The 21,458-nt window shown below is 41.1% G+C and overlaps 1 protein-coding gene across 8 annotated transcripts in view; it reads left to right on the top strand.

The window, feature by feature from the left end:
* Positions 1 to 21,458, top strand: part of SLC6A6 (solute carrier family 6 member 6) — a 120,599-nt gene that overhangs the window by 91,437 nt on the left and 7,704 nt on the right. For all 8 annotated transcript variants that reach the window (XM_069865769.1, XM_069865767.1, XM_069865770.1 and 5 more), the window contains 9 exons: positions 4,702 to 4,834; positions 8,111 to 8,245; positions 10,172 to 10,275; positions 10,389 to 10,513; positions 15,246 to 15,358; positions 17,919 to 18,056; positions 19,132 to 19,234; positions 20,159 to 20,259; positions 20,955 to 21,125. In XM_069865769.1, coding sequence (XP_069721870.1) covers positions 4,702 to 4,834; positions 8,111 to 8,245; positions 10,172 to 10,275; positions 10,389 to 10,513; positions 15,246 to 15,358; positions 17,919 to 18,056; positions 19,132 to 19,234; positions 20,159 to 20,259; positions 20,955 to 21,125 — 1,123 coding nt within the window. The remainder of the gene's footprint in view (positions 1 to 4,701; positions 4,835 to 8,110; positions 8,246 to 10,171; positions 10,276 to 10,388; positions 10,514 to 15,245; positions 15,359 to 17,918; positions 18,057 to 19,131; positions 19,235 to 20,158; positions 20,260 to 20,954; positions 21,126 to 21,458) is intronic.

Raw genomic sequence — 21,458 nt, 5'->3', positions numbered from 1 at the left:
AAGAGTAGGTTCTGACTCAGCTTGGCTTTTTCAGCATGTTTAAAGTCCAGTTTGGTCCTTGATGAACTTGCACCTACTTCTCTATTTTTAAAAGCAAGAGCCAGCCAATAGCCCCACCAGGAATGGTGTTCATGCCGAAGATATTTGGCATGCATTAGGTTTAGAAAAAAACAGTGAACTGTGCTAAAATTTGTAACACAAGAGCCAAAATACAAAGGGCAGACTGGATCTTTGGCAAGCAGTTCATCAAGAGGCACCAATGACCAGTGTTAGAGACAGGGTGCAGGCTGTGAGGATTGTCGTTTGCATTGTGCCAAGAGCACGACAGTTACCTGTTGAATGACTGATACTTTCCCAGGTAATTTCCTCCCTTGTAAATACGGCGGGAGTTGGAAAAGTTTGTTGAAATAGAGTAACACTTCCAGGACTTCAAAAGCACTGTGTTCATCTTCAGTTTTATGCACTGATTTTGCTCAGGAGTCCTCTTGTACCTGGTGGCAGCCATGAGTTTAGGGTCTTCTGCACCTGTAATGCATAGATTTATGGGTCAGGTTGTCTCCCTGAGACCTCAGGTGGCATGTCCACTTCAAGAGACTGAAGGTATCATAGCAGAAGGAAATAGGGCTGGGAGCTGGGAATAGGCTTGTAAAAGGCAGACTGGGAGCTCCAGGATCTCACAGGATGCCAGAGCTTCCCATGGGTAATGGCATAGCAGGGCATGATAGGGCACCCCGTCCATGGGTTGGGGGAATGATGGAACTGTATTTGGGGTGGAGCTTTTAGCTAAGTTTTCTCTTAAAGAAATCAGTTTTCCTCAGAACTCCCCCGCAAGCTGAACCAAATAGTCCTGTAGACACAGCCTAACGGTTGTAGTCAGGCTGGAAGTACCTGAAGCTGGAGGAATCAGTGGTCCTCACAGCACTTTCCCCTTCACTCCACCTTGAGCTCACTGTTTCTACTGCACAGCTGGAGCAAAAGTTGCTCAGTGATTAGCACTTGTGGAGGCGAGTCTTCTTGCACTTTGCAGCCACTTTAAATTCTGTCCTTAAATAACAGTTTTAAACATCACAAACTGAACTCTTCCCTGGAGTCATGCTAGGGAGGAGTTTGGCTCTGTAGTACTACTGACACAGACATATTGTCCATAGCTTGCTGTTTCATCACGAACCAAACTGCACTTAACAGAGCGAACTGCCTTTGGGACTCATGGCACTTACAGAAGTATTAAAAATAGCTGTTCTCTCTGCATAAACAACTGTTGGTGTCTTAAAGTAAGGACAGAGATCACACAGCACAGTTGTAATTAAAGTAATGTAGCTGTTACATGATGCATGCATTTAGTGTCCCCAGGTTTCCCCCAGCCATGCTACTATTCGTTACAGTTCTGAAATAAAAATAATTTCTAAACCTTTCAGGTACTTTGCCATCATAGACAATGCCAGCTGTCAGGCAGCCAGCTGCCCCATCAAAAGGACAGGTCAATAAATAGTCTCTAAGTGACTATATCCATCTGCTTTGTGGCACGATTAATTCCGATTTAATTTAGAGGTTTGTGAGTATTCGGTTTCTGAAATCCAATGCCATTTTTATTGTGGGATATTTATCTGCTGTCTTCATCAGTATTGCTTTGCAAAACTACCATTGCCCAGATATAATTGGCCACACTGATGCGTTAACCTCTTCTTGCTGAATAGCACGTGTCATTCTCAGCCTGGCTGGGCGTACAGTACAGCCTGACATTTCAGTTAATTTGAATTAATGTTCTGTGCAAATCACATGCTTGCTTGAGCAGCCATAAAAGGGGGTTAAGCAAATCTGGCTTTGTATCAGGAGACTTTCCTCTTGATATCACATGCTTCAGGTCTTATTTCTGAAGATTTTATTTTAAAGCCCAAAACCTTAAAGGCTTATGCACGTACAGAAGGGATAAGCGTTATGAGGTAATTATGGTTGAACAAAACCTCTGATTGTGTGGTGCTGACCAAGTGTTTATAAATATTTGGTAATCAGCAGGCTTTATTTGTCCAAATCCCAAGAAAGACCATCACATGCTAGTGGCGTGTAATCCCAAAGGGAGCAACACAAGAACTAAACCAAATCTAGGGCAGCTCTCTTTGCCTTTGGGGGCAAACTTTAGAGTTTTAAAAATAGTTTCATATTCTGCTTCTAATGGTGTTTTTGGTATGTACTGCTTTGGTGTTAGCTATTCTTGTCCATCCAAGATGAAAGGGTGCTTCGCCTTTCCTGTATGAAAGGTCCTGTCTGCATTCAGTTGATTAACGAGCTGGAATATCCTTCAAGGATTGCATAACTCTCCTCATTTTATTTTTGTTTATGTTATAGAGCCAGTTACGGCTCCTATTACATTTCCATATTGCGCCTCACTAGAACATACTAGTGTATGAATAAGGTTCAAGAGCTCATGTTTACAACAAACTCAGCTGCAGTCTGTTGTCCCATTGATTATAGATGAGTGACAGTTAATGAAAGCATCAAGACTATAAATTAGAATAAGTAACAACTTCATGCATAAATGGCATGAAGTTAGTTGACTGGGCTTGGCTGAATCTATGCAGCGGTGAGTTGTATAAAAAAAATAAATAGTGATCAGCGTAGCTCAGATCGTGAGGTATGAACTTGAATTTTCAGCATATTGCAAATCCAAGTTGAGTGCTTCTGCCATAAAACATATATTGTGTTAGATTTCATGAATCAATTTGAATGCTGAGGTTCCCCTGCTAACTCTGAGTGGATTCCTGGAGGTAGTTGGTCTCTGTGAAACAAGAAAGCCCAGGACAGAGAAAGCCAGCACATCACTTACTGCATTTGCTGCCTCACCACAGAAAAGTAACATATCTGGCTCTCAGTAACCCCCTGGAGTGCCCACCCAGAAAAGCCTGAAGGGGTTGCTGGGGCAAACTGTAGGTGAGATGACTATTTACTTCTAGTTCCCTAACCAAAAGCAAAGAAATCTTAGCTGAATGCATTAATAGACCTGCCTACTCCAAAACACATTCACTGTTACTTATTCAAGGTTTCCTAAGAGCTGGCGCTATAAGTTGCCCTTTTAATATGCACTGCCCCTTAGATTGGGAAATTGCCATTTATTTTTAAAAAAAAATGAAGGTTGTAGCTGGAGTTGGTTATCTTATAAGTCTATTTTCTTCTTTTGTATAGTCACCGCGGGTTTTTCTCTGGTTTCTTTAGGCTCAGGTGAACCAGGACTGCAACTTTATGCCAAATATTCATTACTGAGGGGGTTCTCATAACTGTTGAATAGCTGTGCTGATTAGGGTAGACTTACCCTGTCTGGTGCCATTAGTCCTTTCCCATAACAAAATACAGACATGTTCAGAGAGAATAAAGGATTTGGTGTGAGAACACATTCACACAGGTAATCCAAGGGAATTTGGCAAGCAGAGACAGCAAAACAGATGGGTCAGGGTTTGAGTCCTATTAAACAGGTCAATCCAAGGTTTTTTTCAAAAAACTAATTGCAGATTTTCCATCGGTGACTTCATTTGCTGTTATTTCCTTGGTAGCAGCAAAAAAAAACCCTACAAAACTTTAATTAATTCAGGGGGGAAACAAAGCAACATGGTTTGTCTTGTACCAAGTGCACATGCAAAGCTGGTCGCATCATGCTTGCGAGCCTGACCCTGGTACAGCAGCCCAGACTGCTGTGGTCTCTGCTCTTTGCTCCTGTAGGTGAAGGAAAGCGGCTATTTTTATAGCTGTCTGAAAATAAAATTTAATTAACAGTTTTGTAGGTAGCAAGTTCATTTCATTAGTTGTGGAGCAATGTGCTTCTGTTGTGACTGAGGTCAGAATTCTCCTTCACTTAAAAAAAAACCTTCAAGAAACTCTTCAGAGTTGAGTAGGTTCATTAAGTGAACAGTAAGAAACAGTTTGTTCTTTCATATGTGTATGACACATTAAGCAAATATCGTTTATGACAAGATCTGTCCAACGTGCGAGGACAGTGTATGTTGCACAAAATTTAAAAACACAGTTTTAAATCAGTATGACCCATGGCAGTTACCAAACAAGAGAAGCCTTAGTGATTTTTTTCCCCTCAGAAGCAGAGTATTTTGGTGGTCTGATGTTGGTCCATTAACACCCAGTTCAGGAATCACATTTTATTTATTAACCTAAGTGACAGAAGGAAGTTTACCAAATATCTGGAGTTAGCTAAACAAGACCCTGGTGGTGATGATGCTCAGGGCAGACGGCAGCACACCCAGGCACTGTTTGTGTGTAGGGGCTATGAGGGGAAGAACTAATAACAGCTCCAGCCTTCGCTCTGCAAGACCACACGGAATGACAGTTCCCTAGGTTACTTTCCCTTTCATAGAATCATAGAATCACCAGGTTGGAAGAGACCCACCAAAAAAAACTTTGAGCGTACTTTCCTATCTCACACTGAGGTGGTCACAGGCTGCTAAAAAGAGCATGAAATTAAATGCTGTGCAATATATTTAACAAAAGAGTACCACAAACCTAGGGAAGACGCAGGGCAGCAAAACTCAGCTTTGCTCATACAAGCCGTGCTGACTGAGCAAGCAGTGTTCAAAGGGCAGGGATCTGCCCCTACGTCTGCTGCCCTATAGACCATCATATACTCTCAAAGATCACAACCAGACCCTGCATCAGCTGAGCTCCTACATCCCTCTCTTGTTTTGTTTCCTTTCAACTATTCAGGCGCAATGTACTGAGCTTGTCCACGGGAATTGAAGATATTGGTATTATCAAGTGGGATCTAGCACTGTGTCTTCTCCTCGTCTGGGTCATATGTTTCTTCTGCATTTGGAAAGGAGTCAAATCCACTGGGAAAGTAAGTGCTCTTTTACCTTTTTTATAGTCATTGCTGTTAGCATATGTTGGGAATACTGTTCTTAAAGATATTCATCGTTTCCTTGCAAAAATACCTATTTTTTGCACTGAATAAAAGAGAGACTTAGATTCAACTGACTTTGGAAAGTCATTGCCAGCGCGCAAAATGAGTCAAGTAGCCACTACTGGAATGTTATCAAGCAGCAGGAACCAGCATGGTTCAAATACCACTTTGCCTCTCTGAGGATGAGTGTCCCACTGATGCATGTTGTGAGCGTGGAAGGTCTTAGGCTTGTGATGTGTGGTGCTCTGTTCTCCCTGTCCATGCTGTCACACCAGCCAGGTTCATTCTCAGTGCAGTGGGATGGATGTTAACATAGCTGTGGTGGGGATGTTTTAAGTGAGTGGAAACTACTGGATGCATAGCATTTTTGAAATGCCGCTCATTTATAGAAGACTAAACTTAGGTACTTATTTAGAAGCACTCTCGTTAACAGAGATCCTGGATTGTTTGTGGTTTTAGTCTCATCGTGTGCCTTTTAGGAATATGTTTTTCTCTAAAGGATAACAGTTAAATTGTTCCTGAACCTCATCCTAGTCTACTGTAAGAAACAAATTACAGGCTATTATTGCCTCATGGACACAGTAGTGGTTTTTAACCTAGTTTAATGAGAAAAGGCTTTTGAAGCCATTGCCCTTAGCTTTCAAAGCTGCTAATTGAGGCAGAATTTCAGATAAATCTAACAGAGGTAGAGAGGTCTCCAGATATTAAGTTCCCATGTGTTTCTTCTCAGCCAGGTGGAAGGGAGCGACCCCATTAGTGTCTCACCTGAGAGAAAGGTCACAGCATGAACCCATCTTTTTTCGGCCTCCAGAGAAGTCAGGAGGAGTGAGCAATTGCAAATTCCTCAACTGCAGAAAACGCATCATTTAGTAGTTTTACCTTGTTACATGCTGCAGAATCGACCAGGAGAGAAAACTCCATAGAAAACCAGACATTATTAGTTCCACTATAGACTAAACCACTTGCTTTGCTGTTGTTTCTGTCTAGCTTTGTGATTTTTATCATGGAGCCCCATTAAAGTCATGCTGGTGCCTTACCCTGGGTTCCCGCCAGCTTTGCCTGATAGAACAGTTTCCACGCCTCTAAAGCATATGTTGACAAAAGTGTTTGCTCTTCTATTCCCTCTGATTGATTGACCCAATGAGAAGATTGAATAAGTTTTATAGTAAAGGTGAACACAATAAATCTTCCACAGTAGCTGGGTGGAAGCACACATTTCTGCAGTACCTTTGGCTAGCCTAGTGTCTGCTTGGTTAAGGTTATGGTAGCTCTGAGAGAATTTTCCAAGTTCCCTGTGGTACACTGTTCATGCCCCTGTGAAGCTGGAACAGGTTGAAAGCAGGTCTCTTTAAACCAGTTATCTAAACATTTTTGTGAAAATCTAGCAAAATGGTCTCAATTCCAAGACAAAGCAGTTGGTAGGAATTCACTGCCTCTTCTCCACAGCGTCTGAGCTCAAGTCGGGGTAGAGCCAAAGCCCAACAAAACCATTGGAAAGTCTGTGGTTGACTCCATTAACTTTGGGGTCAAACAAAAGTAAACTGTAAACTCTAATGGAGGACTGGAATTATTTGAGAAGTCTAGTTTACTTTAGTAGATGGTTGTTTATAGCACTTCCCTGCTTTCCCGTGTGTTAATGGCTCTTGGAGAGCAGAAGAAAAAAAAACACAGACATAGTTTTTAAACCTCATAGTAGCGTATGGGACAAATAAACATGAAATCATAAGGAAAAATAATAGTTGTGCTTAAGCTTTGGATAATGTGCTTGATCTTAAAAATTCCTCCAGCATTACGAGATAATCTTTACCTGCAGTGCAAAGGCCACTTTCTGAGTGTCTTTTACATAGTTCCTGCAAATACATCAAGGCGTGTATTTTTTCCTAAGAAACTTTGGGTTTTCATAGGCCTGGCTTATATTAAAGAAACCTATAAGGTGTCAGTATCCCCCTTTCATCCTTCTAGGTTTGGCAAAACTGGGCTAATATGTAATATATATTATTTTTCAGTGAAAAATACACAGATAAATTAAGGAGATAATTTAAAAGAACGCATATGAAAAGATTTCCTTTCATTTTATGAAATCAGTCCAGCTCTCTGAATTATTATGGCAATGCAGGCTTTGAGTTCTCCTTGTTATTCTCAGAAGACGCACTTACGAAGAAAAATGGTGTATCCCCAGGGCTTTACTGTAGTTAAATAAATTCTGGAAAACAAAAATTCATTTTAACTCATGGCAGCAAACTGTAATTACCTGGGGGCATCATCTGACTGCATGGAAAATGCCCTTTCTTTGAGAGTAGTGATTCTTGACTATAACACAGCAGTTATATAAAAAATGAGTGAAAGGACTGATGAGCAAAGAAAACAAAATGTTAGAGGTCAAAAAGTGTGGATCTAAAGATAGAACTGTCCAAATGCAAGCTCAATTAACCCTCACGCTGGAGATTAAAGAAAAGGGCTCTTTCATCAAATAAATTAGAAGATAACAAGAAGAGAAGTAGGCTGTTATTCAAAGAGAGTGGGAATAGAGGTTAAAGATAATGAAGACATATTCTCAGACTGGATGAATAGAGCCTTAGTTTCCAGTAATGATGTTGCTGAATAGGCAGCAAGGGCAAGAATGAAGTTATGGGACTGGAAATTACCACTGTTTAGGCTGATGCCAACCTGAAGGGCTTCATGCATTTAAGGCAATGGGAAGGGAGGCACAGGAGCATGGACCAGGTTATCTCCATCTTGTGAATTTGCCTGTAGGAGCAGTAGTGAGGCTGCAAAGCAAAGTTAGAGAAAGTAGCAGAGCTTGAAGAACAGTTTGCAGTTTTTAAGTTTGAATAAAGAATGAGGTAATTAATGCTTCAGGCATTCTTAGGAAATCTCTTGAGATTCCCTGGCAGAGGTGCTCTTGTCATGTGAGGGGGACTAACAGAGGAAAGGCAGAAATCTATCGAAGTTAATGGGTTGTATAAAATCCTGTATGTTCTCTGCCTGAGTGACAGGACCACTGTCTGGAGGGCTCTGAAGGGATTAACAAACCTGCGTTGCCTTCAGGCTTAAAGCAATAAGGAAGGTGGTAAAGGCCATTAAACTAGAATTAGACAGAGAAACTCAGGTTAGGCCCTTTTTAGGTATGAGGGGGCTTTGAATTGCCATTGTTAGATCATCTCTTTTGCTGCTACAGAATAAATGCACCTTTTTTTTTTTCTTTATTGCCAGGTAGTGTACATCACTGCCACGTTTCCATTCATCATGCTCCTTGTTCTACTTATCCGTGGTGTGACCCTGCCTGGAGCTGCAGAAGGCATCAAATTTTATCTTTATCCTGATATGTCACGTTTAGCTGACCCACAGGTACAGAACCTGGAATGGGGAGCGGGATGATTTCCTGTGCAAAGGGAGGTGGAGGGGGATGGTGGCGATGCAATGTCAATAGAACTTTCTTCCCTGCTTTTTAGAGGTCCAAGTATAGCATGAACATTAATGCTGGGTTATATTTTCCAGACATCTGCTTGAGAAAGTCACTGTTATATGTCTTAATGCATCTTTCCATGTGTATGTATGTGTGTGTATGCGTGTGTATTTTTTTTATGTCAAAGGACTCTGAGGCTGTAGACTCTGTCCCGTTATACAATCTCAGCTTTCTTGTTGGTAAGGTAAGGGAGATGATTTTTTTTTAATGAGGATAGACCTTAGTTTCAATGGAGAGACACGTGAGCTTCACAGATGGAACAAGAAGCAACAACTGTGAGTACCAGTGTCACTTAGCTCCCACTGCTTAATAGGCGGAGAATGGGAAAGAAGTGAACGTAATAACAGAAAAATGAGATGCAAAGGTGTAGAGGAATGTTTTCTGAGGCACGGGAGCTACCATTAGCTTAGCTGTGGCTAGTGAAAGCTAGGGTTACTCTTACTGTGTGCACTGTGATTAGATAAAGACTCCTGTCTGTGCTTACAGAGTGCAAATATGTGATACATAAGCAAAGCAGCGTTGTTTCAACCAATAGTGATCACAAACGAAAAAACTAATACCAACCCCCCTCCCAAAAAAAAGAGAAAAAAAGGTATATTTGAAAATAATAAAATCATCATAGCTATAGTGAGAGGGAATAATGTCCGTCTTTGCTATGTGTTTCTAATGAAGAGGTAGTTAAAATAAAACTGCAACACTAGCTAAATAACCAAAGTAGGAAAAATATAATTGAAAGAAACACTCTGGAAATGTAGTTCATTCTCTAGTCTTAACCTCCTTATACAAGACACCCGCTTTACAGGAGACAATTATATTTTATGAATGAATCATTTTTTATGGAACTCTATCATTTTTATGATCTGCTATTAGCCCTGAGCCCAGAGTATCAGCCAATAATCAGGTTCATGTGAGCTGGCAGACCCCCTCCCACGGTCTAGCAAAAGCATCATCTCCAGGGAGACACCAGTCAGCAAGGTGCTGGAAAAACGATGGTGGGAGGGAGGAGGTAATGGCCTACAGTCTTAATTCTCACTTACTCAATCTTCTTGGTGGTTTCTACTGGTGTTAGCAGACTTGCGTTAGCTGAAAGAAGTGGACAGATGGCATTCAATGAGTGCATTTTGATAGCTTGCTGCATATTTACTAACTGAGAAGTTGATAGTGTACTGTTATTTCACTCAGTGTGGGGTTTTTTTTTTTAATGTAATCAGGAGAAAGAATCATGAGACTGAGATCAGATACTTATCTTATAAAGTGCATTGTATTTTGCTTGTTTTTTCCCCACCCCTATGGCTTTTTATCTTGTATTTGAACAGATACAAAAACAACCAGAAAGCTACAAAAATAAACAAACCAGATACACAAACGTCTTTCTCAAGCTTTTCACATCCGCAGATTAATGACTCTGTCAGCTGATTCTAACTGAAATGAGTTACAACAAAAATGAGCACTGTTAGAAATGCTTCTGCTTTTACTGTTGTGCTGGAACACATTTATTATTGCACCTGCGGAAAGGATCAGCTGAATGACTGAGAAAGTAGAAATACAGAGCATCTCTGGGAATGGGATACAGGGACTGTTGTAGAAATTATATTCTTGTGGGATTTGGTGCTAACAATTTTCTTTTCCTTATAAAAGCCAAACTTGCAAATGTGATGTTCTCTTTCCCTCTCTCCCTGATCCTTTAGCTATCACCTGCAATGGAAACAAGTATTTTGTTGATTTTGCTTAGTTTGAACTGTGTGTTTGCGTCGAGTGTTGCAATACAATGATACTGGTAATAACAGTCTTTCTGTCTTTCCCTTTAGGTCTGGATAGATGCAGGGACACAAATCTTCTTCTCATATGCAATCTGCTTAGGAGCAATGACTTCCCTGGGGAGCTACAACAAATACAAATACAACTGCTATAGGCAAGTTTCCACCCAAGGGGGTTTAGTTTTTTAGCTAAATTATGTAAATAAAGTAGGGACAATGGGTTAATTTTTTTTTAATTAACTTGCTCCATGACATATGTGTGACTTAGGGACTGTTTGCTGCTGGGATGCCTGAACAGTGGTACCAGTTTTGTGTCTGGCTTCGCAATTTTTTCCGTCCTGGGCTTCATGGCACAAGAGCAAGGGGTGAACATTGCTGATGTGGCAGAGTCAGGTACGATGGTATTGGTGGCAGTGGTGGTGGGCACTGCCGCCTAGCGTGTGAGCAAAGTTCTGCAGACTCAATCAGCTAACATCTAAGCAATAGAACAAGATTTCCCATAATCTTCAGAAAAATAAGCATATTGTTGATTTGGGCTTTCATCTAGAGCAGTAAGGGTTAGCTGGGGTTGTACTGTTTACTCTGTCTTGATTAACAGGGCAGCGAACACATTTCCTAGAATGCGTTAAACCATTTGAGTTGAGATCAGAGTTAAGGTAACCACACCATTATCTAGGATTCAGAATGTCATTGATTTGAGAATTTATTCCATCCTTCCTTTATTTATTTTCATTCAAATGCAAATAGGCAGCATATATGTATTTTTCATAGCTTAGTTTTGCTTGCTTGCAGTGCAGCGCTGCAGTGGGACTATTACATTGGCCTTTTGAAGGGTCATACACACACATATTCTTAAGTCTCACTGAAAGGCAGGAGAAGTTGGAGAACTCCATCTCCTGGATTCTGTGGACCACTTAATCCACAGGAACTCTAGTTGTTGCAGTCCTGCCATTGTCCTCTGTAGCTTCAGGGTGAAGTTGACAGAACTGTGAGAAGTCCATTTTAAAACTGGATGTACACTTAGTTTCCTCCCTTATTTCAGAAGTGTCCTCCCCATTAACGTTTGGCTGTATGCATGCAGGTGAAGAAGGTGAAATCCTCATAGCATGTGAATATATCTCACAAAACAGATGACCATTTTTCCTCTGTGCATGTCTTGTCCGTGAGGGCAGGTGTAACCATATTTTTTCACGTAGAACAGACAGATTTGATGGGTATTACTTTTCAAAAATAGTAAGTCAGGCCTTGCTAGTCATGAGATTTAAAGCTGATCAAATTCAAGTAGTAACAGTGTCACCTGAGTGCACTTTTGGCATTTCTCTCTTTTTTTTTTTTTTTTTTTTTGAGCAATCTTAGTTCATCTGCGTAGTATTGGAAAGCTTTCATACACAAACATGCTATTAAAAAGAAAAAGTCAATACATCTTCTAATCACGTCTCTGGGAGTTAAGTCTTTAAAAGAAATATGTTACTTCACAAAAGCTAATGAAAAGTAATGACATTTCATTGGTGGCACTGCTGGATTCTTGGATGGCTGCAATTGGCATACCTCTTGCAAGTGCAATTAGTTAACGGTCTTGGCCATAATGCTTATTTTGATAGGAGGTTGATTGCTTTGTTTGAAAACAGGAAGCAAGGAAAATAATCCTATTAAATGAATCATAAATAACCCCATTTTTTTAATATGTAGCTGGATTGATTCCAAGAGTAGCATTTTTAAATATTTCCATGTTAGGTTTTTAGCTGGTCAATATTTATTCTAAATTTTATTATGAAATCTCTGATAAACAGGAAGTTATATTCCTGTTGCTTGACATTTTTAGAATTAAGCAGTTTTATAGTAACACTGGGTTGATACATAACATTTAAATACAAATTAACAGGCTTAGTGTTTACAAAGCATTTTTTCATCAACAGCTCAAAAAGCATTTTTTCTAAAGGAGGGATTCTATAGCTTCCACATGGCAACGAGGGCACTGATTAGCTTCTGAACTTGCCTTTTGGGCTTTTTTGCATATTTTGTTGTCAGTTCTGTCAGGATTTCTACTTTATTTGAATTCAGCCCTAGTCACTAATTGCCAGAGATTGCAACCATCTCGCTATTCAGTGGGTTGCCCATCATCTCTGGCTGGTCTTGGCCGAAATCCTAAGGTCCATTTTTATATGACCATAAATATTACCAAAATTATCCAAACTTATCCAAACCACTTCCAAAGGGTTTCCTCACTGCCCTTCTCAGCAGAGATGAAGCACAGAGCCACTGGAGACCACTTGGTCCCCCTGGGATGAGCATCTCAGGACCCACGCTGGGCCACAAGGAAGCACCTGCTGCCACTGCTGTCCCACTGCTGGCTTCTCAGCACAGCAGGCACTTGAGCCTCTTATTTTGGCTTTCCCTTCCTTGGTTTGTTTTGGTGGAAGGTCAAAACCACTCCACTGGCTTAGAAAAAACGTGAGCAGAGGTGCTGCCACTTGGCCGTAGCGCTGGGGAAAGGACATTGTCCATGGGACCAAGACCTCCTGCTGCCCCCATCTCTGCCCAGTGAGTTAAATCCCTCCTGCCTGGTGCATGACACCATTTGTTTCCTTATTTGCCCTCCTGCAAGCCAGGGGAACATGAACAAATTTGCTGACAGCAGAATCTCATGGTCACATTTTTCACCTGTGCCAAATTCAGCCTTGGTGCAATTTCCCTTTGACAAATTTGTCAGCAAGGGCTGGCTTGCACTTAAAGTACGAGTCACTGCTGCTGGCCTTAGCAGCAGTTGGCTTTAATAGGTTTACATGACAGTTAAGTTAGACCCTTCCGACTTGCCAGTGAAAGCATTTTTTTAATAAATAGCGCTTGATTTTTTTTTTTCAGAAATACTTCTAAAGGGAGAGAGGAAAACAGCAGAGCCTCAACAGAGCCATAGTGAGACCTGTTTAATCTGTGCTGCATCTCTGGCTGGAAGTTAAAACAGCGCAAGATTTATCTTTTTTTTTTATTTAATCTCATTTGCAAACAGTTTCAGATTAAGCAGGCCTGACTGTAGCACCATGGGTTTCCTACTGCCCACCCAATCTCTGCCTCCGCAGTGCCCTCCAGCCATGCCACAGCTGGCTGATGGCCAGCGAGTGGGCTAGGACTGGGGCAATCCTAATCAGCTCCTCACAGCAGCCAAAAGTGCTTCGCTTTTTCAGAACGCACTTCAGAGCATGAGAGTTTCAGATTAAATTTTTAGATTATTCATGTTCAGTTGAGGGGATGCCAGGAACATTTCCTTTCAAATGGACTTATTTCTCTTTGAAACTAAGTGTCGAAATATAAAAGCTAGTGCAGGGCTTAGGGCACTTAGTATTAGACTGTATCACAGTGTAATGTGATAGTTTTACTGGCCAAAGCAGTTTCACTGGCCAAAGCATACAGAATTGCAGCAAGTTTTGAGGAGAGCAATTTTACATCTGTCTCATCAATTGCACAGATCAGCTGCAAATGCCATCTGGTAGCAGTTCCCTCTCTGGAAGGATCTACTATATTCACTGAATTAGAGGGGAAAAAGCAAAGCCCCTGCAAAATTTGAGACATTCACCAGTTTTTTTGGTACCTTCTGTCATATAGAGTCTAAGTTGTGTTTCATTTTGAATAAAATTAGTTGCTCGATTGTTGGCTAATTTGTATTTATTTCTGTTCAAATAGTTGCAGTGACTTAAAATTCTCTTTAGTTTGAAAAAAGTCATCTTTTTTTTTTAACTCTTTCTCTTGCTTCTTTTTCCATCTTGTTGGAAAGGAAAAGTGGGAGGTAGGAAGAGCAGCGTTAGAGATTTTTCTGCACAGATCAGAGATAACATTTCTTTCCCTGCTCAGCAGCAGTTTATAAAAAAAATCCCTATTGAAAATTATTTGAATCCGCTTCAAAATCCTGGAAAATGCTGGTTTTTGAGGCTCCTTAAAACAAAAGAGAGGAATGAGCCAGGCATTCCCAAGTTTAATCTGAATTTAAATCTGCCCTCAGAATTTTTTGTTGGCTTCACAAAATTTCTATGGCCACTTGGAGAGCCTGCTGTAAATAGCATATTGCCGGTGTTCCTGTCTCCCACTTGGAGAGGGCTCTTTCTCTCTCAGCAAAAGCTCTCGTAAGCAATAGCTGATGGCACCTAGCTCCAGGTGAGAGCGCCTCTGAAGATTAGCATGCGAGAGCACGGCACGTGTGCTCAGTGTGTGGGTATGAGTGAGATGCCGTCTGGTCCACGGCAGAGACGAGACCCAGTCTAACAATGAGCACTTGCACACAAGGCTTTGGTTTCTCAAGAAGAGAAGTCAGGCTTTTAGTCCCAGCCTGCTGGTGCTCCCAGACCATTGCGACCTATCCTGCAGTTGGGGCTGATGTTGGTCATACTAGCATCACCAGGGCAGGTGTGTCTAGGCTGGCCAGGTAGGAACAGGGAATGTGTCAGCATGGGAAAGGGATTTTACACAGAGTGATTTTACATACCAGCAATTACTAACAGCAGGAAGCATTTATTTCAGGGACCACATAACTAGGAGTAGCTTGATTACCTCAGTGTAGCAGTGAGGGTTTGCAGGAGCAAAGGAGCAGACTCCAGGGCTGCAAACCTCGCTCTAGAAAAGCCATGCTAGGTTTGGAGGTTGCATACAGAGGCAGACAGTAGTTGCATACGGAGTGAGGCAAAGATCCCAGGGAGTGTTTGTAGCAGAGTCCTTTCCCTGCATGCAAAAGAGTTTCATCATCGTCATCTTCATTGTGACCATGTAGGCTAGCAGTGGGATCCAGCCATTCCCCTGGGTCACCCCTTCTCCCCCCACCCCCAGTACTGCCCTGTGTCTGTGCAGGGCAGGGGTAGCACCACCTCCATTATTAGCATGTTGGAGACAGATGTTAAAACTGGTAATCTGTTAGCAATGGCCTCGGGGGGTTGCCTGTGGTTTCTGCTGTAGTCATGCGTGCTTCGATTTCAGATAAAAGAGCCAAACTGTTTCACTTCTGGTATTTCCAGCCTCGTTTGGATTTATCTGAACGGAACCAGGCATTCCTGCATTTGAGTGTGGCTACCTTTGCCAAAGAGCTGGTACTTACTATTTCTCTTCCCTTCCCTTGCCCCTTTCCTATTTTCTTTTTCTCTAGGTCCAGGCCTGGCCTTCATTGCCTACCCAAAAGCTGTGTCCATGATGCCACTGCCCACCTTTTGGGCAATCCTTTTTTTTATTATGCTTCTGTTGCTTGGACTGGATAGCCAGGTTAGTATTATGTTTAAGAGACTCATCTCAGCACTACCAGTTGAGAAAAGTTTACAGGCATGAGTTCAGAATTCATCTGGGTTGTTTTTCAGTATAGGAGCTGGATTTGATGAATCTCTTAGTTGACAGTCAGTAAGGTGTTGCTCAATAAGTCTTTGTCATTACAAGTTAATGGAGTCCACAAAACCAGGTCAGTACTTCCTAATGTAAATATCATTCCCAGCTCGCCCAAAGTGCTACCATTTTGGTCACGGTGCAATGTTTTTCTACCTTGGAGATGAGATTAATCATTTTAAAAACACGAAAGGCTACAGCAATCTGTTCCACTGATTTTGTGCCATTGGGATAACCTGCCGTGCACAAACCCATCATTAAAACACTTTGTAAGGATTAATGACTATTAGGTATACAGGCTTTAACAGCTGCCAAGTGCCAAAATAAGAAAAGCAAAGCTATCTTGAGGCACAAAAAGCACAAAATATTTCGTACGGTGTATCCAGGGTGGCTTTATGAACAGTCAGAGGACAAAGCCACAGCCTTCTAGGTGGCCTTGGGCTTGGAGATGTCAAACAATGTGGGATGCAGTTGACTTTCACATCACCAGCATGCATTCAGTACCTCCAAATGGGCTAGAAAGCATCTCTGGTTCCAGTTATACTTATTCATAGCAGAATATGCTATATAATTGGTGAGCATGAAAAAATCAACAAGTTCCATCCGAGAAGTTTGGTTGCTAATAGGGGAATGTTGGACTAAGTACTGCAAAATAAGCTGTAAATCATTTCCAGATATTCCACCTACAAGGAAACATGGGTCACCAGGGATTATGCAGTAACTACACGTTCAGAATTGCTGAAGTTTTCAGGGCAACAGGGAGCTTTCCACACTCAAATGGGAAAAGTTACTAAGGTTAGAAAAACCCAATTAGTAAGGATGAAGTGCTCATTTAGTCTAAATGGTCTCTTGTATGAAGAGAGATCTGTAGATGGATTTTTCCCCAGTTGTTGCATACTTAATCTCCTACATTTTTCATATTCCATTTGCCCTAAGTTGCTTCTTACGGCTTAATCTTTGAACTCTAGTGAACAACTTTCTATTGTTCCAAAGTAAGTGTAAAAGTACCCGATGCTGTGGTTCAAAAACCCTGTGTTTATGCAAATTGCAATCTGTCTGGTAATTTTAAAAAGCTCCTCACTGGGTAGAATGATTAAAACTAATTGGAGCACTTAATTTCTCTTCTCCACCCCTCTGTTTTTTTGGAGTGCAGTCAAGCAGGTTTCTGGAATGCCAGAGCAGTTTAAGATCAAATCAGCCCAATGGAAAGGGTTGCATTTAAACAGGAAACCAGTTTTACAGAAATCAAAGTAACAAGTCGGGAGGCAACAAAATCTGGTGGTTTGCAGAATGGTCTGTATTTCCAAAAATGGAGCTTCTACTCATGGTCAAAGTGGGTAGAGCTATTACAAGGCACTATAGATACTCAGCAGGAAAAGATAACTTTTCTTGAAATGAGGCTATTTCATAGAGTCCATGTGATAACTTTTTGGTTATAAGGTGATGTATCCACTTAAAGCAAAGATAATTTCTACAGAGGCAGCCATGGTATTCTCCTGTCTTTGGTTGACTTAGTGCTTTTGTACCTTGGCAGGTGAAGGGTACAAATTAGCTGAATCATCCCTTCTTTGGATTTGTTTGGGTGCAGTTCAGTAGTTGCTTTTCTCCGTGGCTGAAACGCATCCGGTTTTCAATTAACTTTAAACTTTCATTCAAATCCAGTTTGGGTTATTTGTTAAACTCAAGTTACGCATCTTACATGTAGTTTTCAAATGGCAAGTAAGTACAAATACAGTTATCAGGAAGCCAGATAAAGCAAGATTTTTAGCTCATCTATTCAGAGCTTCATTTTTGCTTTACATGTGCAAATAGTTTACCAAATCTTTGAATGGGAACTGTATCAACAGCTCTGTTATTGCTGTGGAAGTACCCCAGAGCCTCAGTCAGAAATGCTCTACCCACAGGTTCAGAAAAGGCGAGTTCAGTCAAGAAGTACTGCTATTTCACATCAAAGTTTTCACTAGCGAACCCAAGAGTAGTATTTATATCCAGTTGTGGAATTAACCTAACTAGTACCTGTGAGGTTTTCTGGCACATCAAAAAAAGGCTGGGAGGTACTATCTTAGCGTTGGCTTTTTTGAGTGTCTGCCTCTTTTCTAGCACACGTCTTATATTCATCTGGAATGGCTACATCATAAAAGCCACGTAAGTGCTTTCCTGCCATCAAATTAAGTTCCTTTATCCCTGTGGCTTGCATTTACAGAGCCCCTTTTGGCTGCTAGGAAATGAATGAAAATTCTGAAAGCTTGTTCCAACCTGAAAACTATCCCCATGGTTCAACCTCTGGCTTACAAAAGAATGGTTTCCAATTTATTTTTATTCAGAGCAGCATTTTGTCATAGATTGCAGTTTGGTTGTGTAGCATTTGTTCAAGTATGAGCCTGGATAAAATGCATGGAGGATAGTTTTGAAGTCACATTTCTTTGTTGTTGTTTTTCCCCTTTAGTTTGTTGAAGTTGAAGGACAGATCACATCATTAGTTGATCTGCACCCATCCTTCCTAAGGAAGGGTTACCGACGGGAAATCTTCATCGCTATAGTATGTTTCCTTAGCTATCTTCTGGGACTAACTATGGTGACTGAGGTAAGTAGCACCAATGCTGGAAATTGCCTTCTTTTTTAGGTAGTTCTTAGATCAATTTTAGCTATGAGCGAGACTGCACGGAATTAGTCACTCAAGAGGAGAGGTGCTCTTTAGATCTACAGAGCACCTTTCAACCCTAGATCTGAAAGCCTTTTGAAAGGGAGCTATAGTATCCACTTTTCAGTTAGAGGCAGAGAGAAAGGAAATCTCATTAAATTCAATCTGATCTCAGGTACTAATCAACATGAGTATGAATATTAACATCTGGCTCTAAATGATGAAGCATAATTAGAACCTTCAGCAGAGCAGATTAAGAATCTATCCAGTGCATGCAGGGAAAGAGATTTTTATCTTAGTTACGCAGATCTGAATCAATTAAATACCACTGGATTTATTCTGGTATAAACAAGATGAGAATATGTTCCAGTGGCTGCACTGCTGTGATATTTATCTCCAAAATAAAATACAAGCCAGATTTTAAAAACAACTGGAAGAGCACAATTAAGGGAACTGAAATAGGACCTGTAACATAGGTGCATAACAAATAGCTTTTCAAGTAAAAGTGCAGGTATGTACAGTTCAGTGTAGTGAGAGCAGAGAGCTAATAACATAGTATAAATAAAGAGAATTGGAAAGAAAAAAATATGTATTCTCATGAAAAAAGTTCTTCTGCTCAGTTCATAAATTAAGACCTTTCTGATGAACTGACTTCATTTTTAATATTTTGGAGATGTTAATTGCATTAGAAGCAACCTGTTATCTCTTTACAACATTTGTTTCTGTAACTGCGTATCCTAAAATACTTCTAAGAAGGAAAAATTTAAGTGTCTCAGTAGATTATACTAAGTGGCTTAATTTTGTTTAATCGTCTTGTTTGGAATGCTTACTGTAGTAAACATGCTTATTCTCTGGGGAAGCTAATGCCAAATATTTACTTTACCTACTTGTTTGATATTTCTTCTTGTTAGACAGCAATCATTAAGATATGTTGATGGATGTTACTGGGGGCTGAGCCTGAAGTATTCATTTTTTTTTCCTGTTGGATCCTGATCCATTGTGCCTCTCTCTTCTACAGGGTGGCATGTATGTTTTTCAACTCTTTGACTACTATGCAGCTAGTGGTGTATGCCTTTTGTGGGTTGCATTCTTTGAATGTATTGCTGTAGCCTGGGTTTATGGTAAGTGAGAATCCTTTCATCCGATACATTTTGATGAGTCGGTGACAATTTTGCTAGCCAAACATTTAATCAGCCACCCCAGAATCTTCTTCCCAGCAACAGACCCATGCCATTAATATAAATTTGCACTGACCTCATGGAGACAAATTTGCATCTGGGATGAAGCCAGCCTCCAGTGTTTTTCCACCAAAAAAATAGTATTTTTCCATTGCTAATTAATAAAGGCACAATTAAGCGTTTACATGTGTTAAGTTTAGAAATGAGAGTTGAAAGTTTGGCCAGCCGTGAAAATTTCTATTTGTCGCTCAGAGAATTTCCTTTCAGAGCTGCAATATCCACAAGGGGCAAGCCAACCAAATAGAAAATGCAGAAAGAAAGCTGACAGGGAGGTGTATTCTGTCCCATTATTTTTTAGCGATGCCGAGTACCAGGGTCTGACAGCAGCCTCTGTAACTGCCTAAGATGGTAGCCCAGGAATAATCAGAAGATGTTTGCCAGTTAGGACTGGTCATTTCCCTGATTCTTCATGTATTCCTTCTTGAAAAAGCAGAAGAAAGCCTTTGTTTTAAATCAGTCAGATTTCTGTAGAGGCTGGGTGTACCATTTGCTGTTGTGTCCTTCTGATGGTGATCAAGTTCAGTGAGAGTCTGGGGGGGGTAGCAATGGGTGTGTGACGGGGCAGGAGGGATTAGCATTGCAATCCTGCATCCGAAAAATGAGAGATGTGTATGATGAGTGAGTCCCTCAACCTTTGAGCTCCTCAAGGAGAAAAATCATCTTGAACTTCACAGCCATGAGAAGTGTTTGACACCTTCACCTTCCCATTAATACTCCTTAGGGGGAGGCTAGGAAAGCAGCTGTAGTCCTACAGTCTTTATCTGTCTTTTATATGCTCTGTTCTGATGAAAGCATTCACTTTTACAGGCGCTGATAATATTTATGATGCCATTGAGGATATGATTGGATACAGACCTGGTCCCTGGATGAAATGGAGCTGGATTGTGATCACACCAGTTCTTTGTGTGGTAAGTATTGACCTGTGCTGTTTCAAGTCTTCGACATGGCAGCTCTGAGCTGCCCCTTACTGCTTCTCTTCAAGTGAAGGCTGTTGCATTAATAGGCCGATTTGCACAGAGCCGCTGGAAGTTTGACCATACCCCTCAAAACATCATCTTCTCAGATGTTAGCTGTTAATGTGACAGCTTTCTGCTGCACCTGCACGAATTGCAGTTGGTTACATTTGAGTGGATTTTTCTTAGGATTGGCAAAATATTACATTCATGACACAGATAACTCACCTTACAAAGAACAATTCCTACCTTAAGCAATAGGACTGTTAGGCTCTTTTAACAAAAAGACGTGAGCAACGTGAGGCAGACACTCAGCTTGAAGTATTTCATTTGTTGCAAAGAACATCTCAGTATGCTCCTTGCAATGTACAGTAACTCTTTGAGCCCTGAAAAGAAAGGAACAGGCAGCATACTGCAGCATTCAGCACCATTGCTTAACACCCTATTGCCAAGCAACAATTTACCTGTAAGCAGATGAAGATGCTTTTTCAATTGGTTAAATGAAAGCAGTCCCCCATTGGTTTAAAATACATAAGGTATCCATTGGCTCTGCCTTCCACGGCTTATCTTCCTCAGGGCCGCTGGTGGCACCGGAGCCCTGCTGGTCAGCATTTTTTGAGCCTCACTTTGTTTTCCTTTCTCATCCACAGGGGTGCTTTATCTTTTCTTTGGCCAAGTACAAACCACTGACCTACAACAAGGTCTACACATACCCAGACTGGGCGATTGGCCTGGGCTGGGTTCTTGCCCTTTCCTCCATGATCTGCATCCCTATGGTGATGGTCATCCGCATCATACAGTCAGATGGGTCACTTATAGAGGTAAGAGCAAGTGATTGTTTGTCTAGAGAAGAAAGGGAGCTTTAACTTGCTGTGTTTTATACAAAATAAGCAGTGTTTGGAAAGCTGCCACCTTATCCAGGCAGGGGAAAGTTGGGTGCCCCTCCTGCAGTGAATAAGACTATTAAAGATCACCTGTTCTTTGGGCAAACAGTAGAAGGAGAACAAACATGAAACCTTTTGTCCTCAGACAAACACCAGTTGATTTTATTTGTGTCCCGTATCTGCAGTTTCTTCCTTGGCTAATTGTTGCCTCCCTGTACGAACAAGCACCCAAGAACTGGGGTGTGCCTGATTGCCAGATCTCTCTTCTCC

Source organism: Phaenicophaeus curvirostris, chromosome 11, assembly GCF_032191515.1.
Source record: "Phaenicophaeus curvirostris isolate KB17595 chromosome 11, BPBGC_Pcur_1.0, whole genome shotgun sequence".
NCBI classification, from domain to species: Eukaryota; Metazoa; Chordata; class Aves; order Cuculiformes; family Cuculidae; genus Phaenicophaeus; species Phaenicophaeus curvirostris.
This window is presented reverse-complemented; position numbering and strand designations above follow the sequence as displayed.